The sequence below is a fragment of the Orbicella franksi genome, chromosome 2 (assembly GCF_964199315.1).
Source record: "Orbicella franksi chromosome 2, jaOrbFran1.1, whole genome shotgun sequence".
Lineage (NCBI taxonomy): Eukaryota > Metazoa > Cnidaria > Anthozoa > Scleractinia > Merulinidae > Orbicella > Orbicella franksi.
Genome location: NC_138146.1, coordinates 37,749,491 through 37,760,123, shown reverse-complemented (window position 1 = coordinate 37,760,123; position 10,633 = coordinate 37,749,491). Strand labels below are relative to the sequence as shown.

The 10,633-nt window shown below is 39.1% G+C and overlaps 2 protein-coding genes across 2 annotated transcripts in view; both read right to left on the bottom strand.

Annotated features, from left to right (window-relative positions):
• The window catches only part of LOC145479776 (methylosome protein WDR77-like), a 12,684-nt gene extending 12,601 nt beyond the window's left edge, over positions 1-83 (bottom strand). The window contains exon 1 of the mRNA XM_081458225.1: positions 1-83. This exon is cut by the window's left edge and continues 1,106 nt beyond it. The gene's annotated coding sequence lies outside the window, so the exon portion shown is untranslated.
• A 1,262-nt stretch (positions 84-1,345) lies between these two features.
• Positions 1,346-10,595, bottom strand: LOC145479732 (small ribosomal subunit protein mS35-like). The gene is made up of 8 exons (XM_081458168.1): positions 8,586-10,595; positions 7,012-7,076; positions 6,241-6,420; positions 5,012-5,072; positions 4,675-4,799; positions 3,918-4,027; positions 3,265-3,334; positions 1,346-2,301 (listed from the first exon to the last, which is right to left on the bottom strand). Exons 1-8 carry the CDS (start codon positions 8,746-8,748, stop codon positions 2,122-2,124), a joined length of 954 nt encoding a protein of 317 aa, XP_081314294.1. The 5' UTR covers positions 8,749-10,595; the 3' UTR covers positions 1,346-2,121.
• Between the last annotated feature and the right edge of the window lie 38 nt (positions 10,596-10,633).

The following is a 10,633-nucleotide window of genomic DNA, read 5'->3' as shown; positions in this document are numbered from 1 at the left end:
TTATGGTTGGTGTGTCCATCCGGACCAAAATGGAGCCTCTCTTGCTGCCTTCTTTGTCGAAAGCAAAAGTTTGTTATGCAATGTCCCCGACCCCTCACTTTCTGAGCTGAAATGTTTTGTTGCATTCTTTCCCAACAGGTGGCCGTCATTTTGTTTTCATTTCCTAGCACCGCTGTGCAGACCAGGAAATAGACCGTCTTGTATCCCACCCTTATCTTAACAAAACAGTTTTTCATGTCAGATAATAATAATAATAATAATAATAATATTATTATTATTATTATTATTATTAACAAAATAGTAATAATAATAATTAAAATATTTAAATAGGGAGCCCACTTCACTATAAGGTGCTTTTCAGTGGGCGGCTTTGCATAGATAAATATTAAGAGTAAAAGCAAACGTTATATTTAAAGTTTAAAAGCTATAGGCCAACAACGGATAAAACGTTGTAAATATGGTCAGAGAATATTTCTCGCATAGCTAAGTCTCAAAGGATGCACCATTTTTTCGATCGGGCGTGGGACACAATGTACAATGTAAAAGGCAACCTATGTCTTCCTCTTCTCAGATAAGTGCACGCTTTCACTCTCTTCTAAATTGTTTTTCTACCAGTTTGTAAGCTATCCGCTTTGCTTTCCTAGCTTGCCACGTTATAGTTAAAGCATAAGAGTGATAACCATTCCGTTTAAAGTTTCCAAGTGCTCAGTGCTAAAAAGAAATTGTTATTGAATATTTAATTTGCTGAAATTTTCAGAGTTATCCAACATTTTCTGTTCTTGAATTAAAAGCTGAAGCGTTCATCAGGTTGCCGTCATTTTTCTTTGTTCTAAAAAGCGAAACCTTTCACAGCGTTCTTTGCTTCGCGTGTTGCAGTCATTGTAGAAGTTGTATCACTGCGCCACGGTCATATCGTCCAAACAACTAATTCAGTCACTTAGCATTAATTGAAAGAAGTCATATGAAAAGGTTAATCTACAAAGTACAGGCGGAGTAAGATTTTCTAAAGACAATGAATGAATTTTTGCAATTCAGTGTAGTAGATATTTTAATTGTTTGCCTCAAGCTGCCCTCAAGATCGATTCCTCCATCTGAGTGTACGCTGATGAGCTACAACACTATCCTTTGGTTGCTGAATTTCAGAAAGTTGACTGAGATTTGTGTGAGGTAAGACTCAGAGAAAAGAGCGGAGAAAAGGAGAATATTGATATATCGAGCTTGGCCTATTTTGTAGCAACTGGTCATGTACGATGTACGCGGCAATACCCCGTGTTTGTTCACGCTGTGCACTGAGATGCTGGACCGATGAATCAGTTCTGAGCCTGCCCCCTGCCCCCCCCCCCCCCTTACCCTTCCCCCCAGATTGTGATGACATAGTTACCTTGGAAACGAGTGCCCTACATTGTAAAAGGCATCACCTTCGTCTTATTTTAACGCAGTCTGTAAGTGACGACAGCATTCAAGTAAAGAGAAACAGTTGCCTTTTCCCCATTCCCTTCTTCCGTGCTCTTGTCACTTCCTTGTGTGCTTGTTCAGCGTGCTTTACGGATTAGCGGGGTAGGCTAGATCAAGACCTTTTAACCTAATTGTGAATTACCATACTCGCGCCTGGTGATACTTTAAGAGGTAAAATTAATTGATCGTACTCCTTTTGTTAATCTTGTAGTTTATTTTTCTTGTTAGTGATTCACTCACAAGTTTCAGGTACTAAAATCTTCACCAATTTTGCACCAATTAGATACAAGACCAACAACAATGGTGAGATCGCCTCAAGACTGCCGGCAGCCCCTTCTTCGTGAACGTCGAGGCTGAAGGACAAACAGGGACTGGCAGCAGTCTCACAGTTATGATTTCTGGATAGTTCACTTTGTTCTCAGTTTATACAAAACACTGCGTAAGGTCTCTTGGTCTACCACCATAAATGAACAATGTTCCTGTCGTTGCTAAACTCTGACCATTTCAGACGTTTTTATCCGTTTACAAGTAAGCGTTCTCCATACGAAGATGACAAGCATTGCGTTACAACTTCGACCACGAAGGCCATGGAATTCTTTGTATAAATCTAAATGTGTTCAACTCCAGCGCCGTAAACTGACTTGAGATCAATAAAATCTTTCCATTTTAATCTTTGACGTTTATAAAATATTTAAAATATTTTCCGTACTGATTCACTCTGTAAAGAACTCCATCGACTAATTTTAATTGTTTTCTTCGTTTCGGTCTTTTGTCTGGTATTTTATCTTCTTCCTCGTCGCTGTCCTCGTCTTCATTGCTCACTTCAGTTTCCCATGGTTCCGTTTTCTGGTAAAAGAAAAAGGCGAATTCATTGGCACAGATGATCGAAAAAAGCGGGCAGACGAAAGCAAAACGAGCGCGGTCTGGGCGTCAAACGCGCGTCTCTTTTTCTCTCCCAGACCGGGCTCTGTTTTCTTTTGCCACTGACCGGGAGCCTGGAACAAGCTACCTTCATGCCTACTATATGTGACCCATATTAAATTACTATACTCAAACAAGGAAGCTTTGTAATGAAGATGGCTCATGTTCCAAGAGAGTCATATTATATAGGAGTTCTGCTTTCCCCTGCATCAGCGCTGGACCATAGTTAGTGACCACTACCTTTAATCTTTAATAAGTATACTCCTGAAACAGTAGAACTATACTAGGAGTTGAAAATAACATAGTAAAAGCACGTAATAAATAAATTACAATATGTATATATACAATAACCAACCTCTGGCTGGACTGACAGTTGTCACACTAAAGTCATCATTACGTTCCATATTTCATATTAACTGACTGGTATCAAAGAAAACAGTTTTCAACAACTCATCAAGAACTTCATATAAATTAGTTTCCTGAGGAGCCAATCATTCAGACACACAAACAGCGAGCATCAAAATGATCTTGCAAGATCACATCCCAACAGACCAATTCCGATATATTAAAATTCAGCCTAAAACAACAGACCTCAGTGCGAGGCTCTGGGGAATAACTGCAGAGTTTGTGAGATTTATTCCCCAGAGCCTTGTACTGAGGTCTCTTGTGTTAGGCTGAATTTTAATATATCAAAATTGGTCTATTCAATTATCAATTGTACCCAATTGTACCATGTGCTGAGACACATAACCTTGTTACCAAGGGCTAACCAATGTGATTGTATACTACTTTGAACTCAAATCAACTCCAGCAGTTTAACAGTACCACTTATGAGTTGTATATAATGGTAATTTATACTGAACATGAAATCCAGCATAACCTACTCACCCATGACTCATGGTAAAGCACTGTAAGTAAATACATGGCATAATCACGGTTCTGTTTCCTTGTTGGACATCTGAAAAGACAGACACAACCATAAAAACATAACTGTTATGGAACAATGCCTGAGAGACCAATACACTTTTTGATTGGAGTGGGGAGGGGGAGGTAACAACCAAAAAAAGCCTGTATGCAAGAAAAAATGTCAAAAAAACTAAATTAAATGAAATAAAAAAAAAACATTATGGAACAAATTGAAAGAAAATTTTTCCAGGATGCCATAGTAAAAAATTCTTGCTCAGAAGAATTACACTGCATGTCAGTGCCAGGAGGTAATTAAGTCCTCACTGTCATAACATTTTTCATTATTCATTCAAACAGTAAGATCATGATCAGCAAATTTTGCAGGGATCTCGTGTACTTGCCAGACAAGTGACTTGCCTGTTAGGATTAATTTTGTATTAGGAAAGTTGTCAACAACTATGCCAAGTCCTGAAGTATGTACATCAGCAGTAATTATTACTATGTTCATCTAAAAATGGTTTGTCAGGAAACTTGATGAACCAATGACATGTCCAGTAGGCTCACTAGATAAAAATCATTGCTGATACAATGTAAAAGATGTTGCAGTGTCTGACATTTTCAGATTCCAACTGTACCTGTCTGCTACAATGGTAAGCTCATCAGTCTCTGGATCATAACGATCCTCTACAAGTTCAATCAACTTCTTCCTGGCATGATCATCTAAAACCAGATCTTTCAGATAAACCTAGTATTAAACAATGTGAAATCTGTTAGCTGAGCCTAAAGGACCTTTTGCATGTAACAAGTATGTGTGTTCTTTTGTGGCCATAGGCTATATCATAGTAAATAGAGGGAAAAGGTTATGAAGCCCAGCAAACACCAAAGGAGTTGACCAAGACGCTTAAATTAATTTTGGAAGGTTCACAACCGTCCACAATCTTTTGTTTTGTGCTCATACACTATGCATGAATTATGTAACCAAACCATTTCTATTGGTTAGTTCCTTAGTACGGAGTAAACAACTATTGTGCTTTGTGCATGGTCAAGGCCAGAAATGCAAACAAAAACATACAACAAAGAAATTTTTCAGGTTTCATAATCAATATGGCTATATAACTATGCCTATATCAGTGAGGATAACAAGAACCTGTATTGTTCATAAATCCAAAAGTTTATCCAGAACCTTTTTTTCTTACAAAGGGACTAAATAGTGAATAGTTAACACTATCTAGTATCATAATAAACAATAAAAGGGCTAAAACTATGACTGAATATACATAACTATTGCACAATAACATTAACGCAATATAAACACATGTGAACATTTACAAGAAATTGAAATCTACAGTTAACAAATGCTAGGGACCAAAACTGGGAGTGAGTCAACAATACCTGAAGTTTAACTATTCTTGATCCAGGATGGTAAAGTGATGGTCCCGCAAATAAGTAGTTTTTGGTCGTGATTCGTAATGGCACAGCAGAAAGATCAAGGTTATGTGGCCATTCAGTACATAATGCTACCAAGAAAAGAAAAGAAGACCAACAAGTACAAAGTTTTTGTCCGCTTGTTACTTAAACTTCTGGAGGATTCCCTCTTAATGGTTTAGATTCTTCAACCAGCCAATGAATCTTTTTTTTATGTACACGCACTGGGATACATTCATCTTAGACACACTCACTTACACATAACTCCATGTTCTAATGCTGTGATATATCAGATGTTACTCACATTTCAAGGCTGCACAGTGTCTTTCAACAGCAATAGGAGTCAAGTGAAAAAAATTTGGTATCTGAAGAAAAAAAAAAATTTTCATAACAGCCAGTAGTATGTTTAATGCATAAAAATATTCTCATTAACAATTCTATTTTGAAAACTGAGACTTGAAAAGATAGTGCAGTCAAACCCCCACTAACGAACACCATTCTACAGCAGCCACTTTTTGTCCCAGTGGAGAGTTTTTTATTCTAATACATCTGACAGAAAACATGATCCATACTGCACATCGTTGGTTTCTGTTTGCTTCTGTTTTATTGATATATTTTGATTGTGTTATGTATTTACATGCGACAATACGCAATAATTAAAAACGTTGAACCCACCCCCTTCCCCTGAAAAAACAGGTGTCATATTACCCCCTACCTCCCCATAACAGCCACCCTTCTACAACTGCCACTCTCCTCTTCCTGTTGAACCGGGCTCCGTCCCAGATGATCCCACACAATCACTCTTGAAGATATTTTGGTAGTTTTATGGCTTACATTTCAGAAACTGAGAACTTGCCTCTTCCAGCTCTCTCTCCCTTCTGTTTTGTTTACCATCAGACATGAGTGTACACCTACAAACTGTAGTTGGCTCCCAAACAGAATTGCATGCAAGAAGTTTGCAATGTTTTTCCAGTCCATGATCATGGCATTGTTTCAATAAAACTTTTCAGTTGTGTATAAACCAAACTTTCTTGGGACTGTACTAGGAGACAATAGGCTCTTGGTCTTTTCTGTGCTGACATCACAGCACTCAGTCCATACTGTCAAGACCCTCAGCCAATATTCTCCCAGTACGGCCCTTGCATTTGGTTAATAGGTAAAGGTAGGTAAAGTCTGCATACAAGCCAAGTGGCCCATCAGGCCGGAGCTTATCCCGGTTTCTGTAGCATGAAGCGACTAGGAGTATTTCTACTCCCCCCTGGATGGGATGCTAGTCCATCGCAGGGTTACCCCCAGCATTAAGTTCGCCGGTACCCATTTATACACCTGGGTGGAGAGAGGCACTGTGAGAGTAAAGTGTCTTGCCCAAGAACACAACACAATGTCCCCGGCCAGGGCTCGAACCCGGACCGCTCGATCCGGAGACGAGCGCACTAACCATGAGGCCACCGCGCCTCCCACATTTGGTTAATAAGATATATATATTGTCTTGATTTGACCTTAACCTCTAAGCAGTACTCTACATGTATGTACCTTCATTAGGTCCAGGTTTCCAAGCGCTCTCTGGCGCAGTCCAACATTAAGTCTGTTATGTTTCACTCTTCCCATTTTAAACATAACAGGAACTGAAAATGGATTAAATGACTGGGCTCCTGAGAAAACAGATGGCCAGTCTGCTCCTTCTGTCTTCATTCTCATTGCTCCTGCAATGCTCTGTTAAAAGGTATAAGAACGACCCAGTGATTACCATATAACCCTATTTGTTTTGCCAGATAACTTAGCCCTGTCAAAATGTGCCAGCACTGACTGATTTTGCTACCCTAAAGGGCTACAAGTTGCATCATTGCAAAGATAATCTCACAGTGAAAAAGCACTGCAAAGGTGAAATTTATTTTATTAAAGACATTTAGAGAAGCCAGTTAAAATACTACACAATTCTGGAGTGCTCTTCCTGCTGGTCTAGAAGTACCCCTAATGTATTCAAGTCAATAGTTTTAATTATAAAAATTCAAGTAGGTGATGTGGTACATATTCTCTCTCAGGTCAATGCCTTGTGAAAAGTCATTTACACTCTGGTGGATGGTGAATATTTTTAACCCTGAGTTCAAGTAAGTATATGATCCTCTTAAACCCCTGAATACAGCCCCCCACTTCACCCCAGTGGACCCTCCCCTAACACTGGGTTCAGAAGCAGGAAACTAAAAAATCCAGGGGTGAAGAAAACACTAGCTATGAATGTACAGGATCACATTTTGAAACCTGAAATAGAGAAACAGCTGTCAAGGTGTGGTGCTATTCCCCAACCTTTGCTATCCGTTGTTTTAGTAACTGAGATTTCAGCTGATTATCCCTTGCTTTTCTTCTCTTTCCTTCAACATAACAAGAATAGTCTATAAACATAACAAGTCTGGTCCTGTGTTAATAAAAACTTAAATTCCCAGTTTTTGTCTTAACTAAGGATCATCCACTCCTGACAATCAACTGAGAAGAGTTAAGACAATATGGGCACCAGGCATGTTCCGAGAAGGACCCTCTGTCCCACTTTGAAGAGTTGCAAATGGGGATGTTTGGTTTTTGAAAGAAAGAGACTGGAGCCAAGAGTGTTGTCATGGCAATGGCACAATGGGTATCATTTTGTCTTTCTTGTGATGTACATTTCTGTTGCGAAGTTTGAAGAAAACTGCTCTTATATTTCAAGAGATATTTTTGATTCAGTATTTTACTGTTTCAGTGGAACAATTTATGATGGCATTACTTTCCTTATTTGCATAATACGAAAACATAAATACTGTATCTCTAAAACAAAAGCATTTCCAAAAAGGAAAACGCCATTCTTCTTTATTTTGAAAAGCCTTTCAAATAAACAGCAATTATCTTTTTACTTCATTGGCACTTAAAAAGGAGTATAGCATTCCTGTAGCAAGGATGCATGGAAGCAGCCTGCAGTCAGCATTTTTAACTGACCAATGCAAAAAGATCATCATCACACTTCCAAAGATTTTCACAGTTTCTGAAGATCACCCAAAGATATAGATTGCTGAAGCTTAGCCGAATATCTTCAAAGAGTTTCCTAAAAAGTTTGCAAATATTTTCAGAAATTTCCAAAGATATTTGGAAGACCAAGGGAACTGCTCAAAGTAATCAATTAATGTATAGTCATAGGCTGTAATTTGGAGTAAATAAGCCCTGAGAAGACTTCCTTATAAAAAGGATGTGGGTGCTCATCGTATCAGGTTTAGGGGTTAAAAAAGCGGTTTTGGTATCTCAGTCTTGGGATTTTCAGCCTCAAAAGGTCCATAGCGGGAGCTTTTGCAGTACCTGTTAGGGTATTGAGCCGAAAAAGATATGGCAGGAGATAATGGACTGTAGTAAAAACAAAGACCCCTGAAAGCAAAGACCTAAGACCTAAGACATGTAAATCTGGTGTTTGATTGCATGCTTTATTGCTATTAGAAAGATTAAAACCAGAGCTGGATATTTCTGGTGAGAACCATAACAAGATCATGTCAAATAAAGAAAATAAAGCGGTCTTTGTTTTCGGGTCTTCGATTTCAGGTCTTTGGTCTTCCTCCTGACAAGGTGCTGTTTTAGAATTGGTACCTAAAATATTTCAAGCCATTCCCACAAAAACAAAATCATGGTATCTCTTAGGTGTTCTTTTCAAAATTTCCGACGAGCACCCTCGTCCTTTCTATATGGGGTAAATAAGCACTTGACTTTGACAAAAATAAAATATTTGCAATCGTCCTTCAGGCTGCAATTTTGTTAGCCCTTGAAAATTTTCCCTTGCTTATTTAATCCAAAGTGACCTTGAAATCATATGAATACCTATACTAATTGAATGAAACCTTAAACCATTTAAGCTTAATTAAGCTCACCTTCTTGCTTCATCATAAAAGTAGCTGATTGTACTACACGAGAAACGTAGTGACGATGTACGATTTTAGTAAAAGCCGTTATATTCTGGTGTCCATACAATGCACTGCTACCTCTAGGACAGAGTGAAATCTTCGACCACAACCGACCGCTCACAGCCGCCATCTTGGATAACTTGCTAGATCCGCTCCTCCGCGCCAAATGACTACTAGTCAGTACTTCAAGTATGCGTTTTAAGGTAATTCCCCTGAAATAAGTATGGGTTATTGACCAAGAGTGAGGTCAAGATGTCTGGATATTGGCCAAATTCATTTTTTTTTTTGCGTGTTTATGGACCGAGACGGAGTCGAGGTCCATAAACTCGCAAGAAAAGAACGAGACCAATATCAAGCCATCTTGACCGAACAAGCTTGGTCAATGAAGGATTTATTATGTGGCTTTCGGGGAAATTTTTCTTGCGGGACACGGCGGGTAGTTCCGAGCGGTCAAGATAGCTCCATCTTGCCCGCTCGGGTAGCCAATCAAAGCGCAGGATTTGATTCATCTTGCCCGCTCACGGAGCTAGCCATATAATAAAACTGCACATAGATTTTTGGTCAAACTTTGTCCAATGAATATTTATCATATGAGAACTTTAATTATAAAATAAAAAAGGGGTGCCCATGCTCGCTAAGGAGCAGTGAAGCATTGAAAATGTCCCATTTTAGCGTTATTTAATGCTTATTTCAAGAAAGCATTCCAAGTTATTGTAACCTCTTTGTGAGCCCAGACTCATGAAAACACGCCTCAAACTATAGTCAATACTTGTGTCAGACACAAATAAACTTTTTAAGTTTGATTTTGACAGACAGCTGAATCCTTGTTAAAATGTTGGAACCAAATTGCTTGCCACGGCTATCAAACTGCAAAATAGAAAAGACTACAGTACAGCTGCTATTTTCCTTATGTATTCAATTTTCAACATAGAAATCAGATCAGTCTTTTCTCACGCAAAGCTAATGATTAGTTGATTAAAATGACTGGAAAAAAATTTTGGGGTCCCCGAGCTCGTTAGTGAGCTATAGCCATTTTTCAACTGACAGAACTCAATATCAAGGCAAATCCGCCATGTTTCCAATGTGCGCGTGCACGAACACGCGCTAATGACGCCATAAATTATGTGCAGTAACGATGCGTAATGCAATACTGGGGAATGACCTTAATCTGCCCGTTTCTGGCTGTAAGCCTACATCTGAGAAAAGGTACAGCATTTTGGGGGGTGAAGTATAGTTAATTGTTGGCTTAGGTTTGTCTAAAAGATTTGTTTTGCCCCATTTTAGAATTTTTTGCAGGTAAGAGGGAGTATGAAATTATGATGTCATCCGCACCAGACTGAGTTCTTGAGCTAGATTTCTCAAACTGATCTTTTCTGTAAACGGAAAGAAAGTCAAAACAGGTAAATGTATGAAGCGAAGCAAAGTGAATTGAAGTAAAGTAATCTTTACTTTTACAGGGTGGCCCATTCAGCTTGAAGGTTGGTATCCATAGGGACCCTGTGAAGAGTTGTGGCAGGCAGGCAGTATGAGACAAGACCTTTCAGACTAGAAGCCCTATGAGAAAAGACTGGCTCCCAGCAGGCTGCACATGATCTATACACTGTAAACCTTCACCCCCACGGGAAGGAGGGGGGGGGGGAACTCCCATGTGAAAAGGTCAGAACGCTTGCATCTAGCGTAGAGATGTAGACAACGAATGTTGGTCTTACTTTGGGTGTTCAGGACATAATGCCACTACTTTGAGCTGTCAAAGTAGGAATAAGAGAATGCTGTCAGTTTTATTTTAAGTGGTATCTTTTAAATCGTGAGCCATGCCCACAGTGGTCTCCTGATAAGGGGTTTTCAAATGTTCTGACGATCTTCCCTGACCTTCTCATGAGGGAGTTCCCTTCAGGGACTGTAACTCATTACAGGAAACACCAGCCACAGAAACTTAGTATTTGATAACAGCTGAAAAACATGACTCAGTTGGAAAAGCAAACATTTGCTTTTTTAAAATGCTGGTCACACAAGGC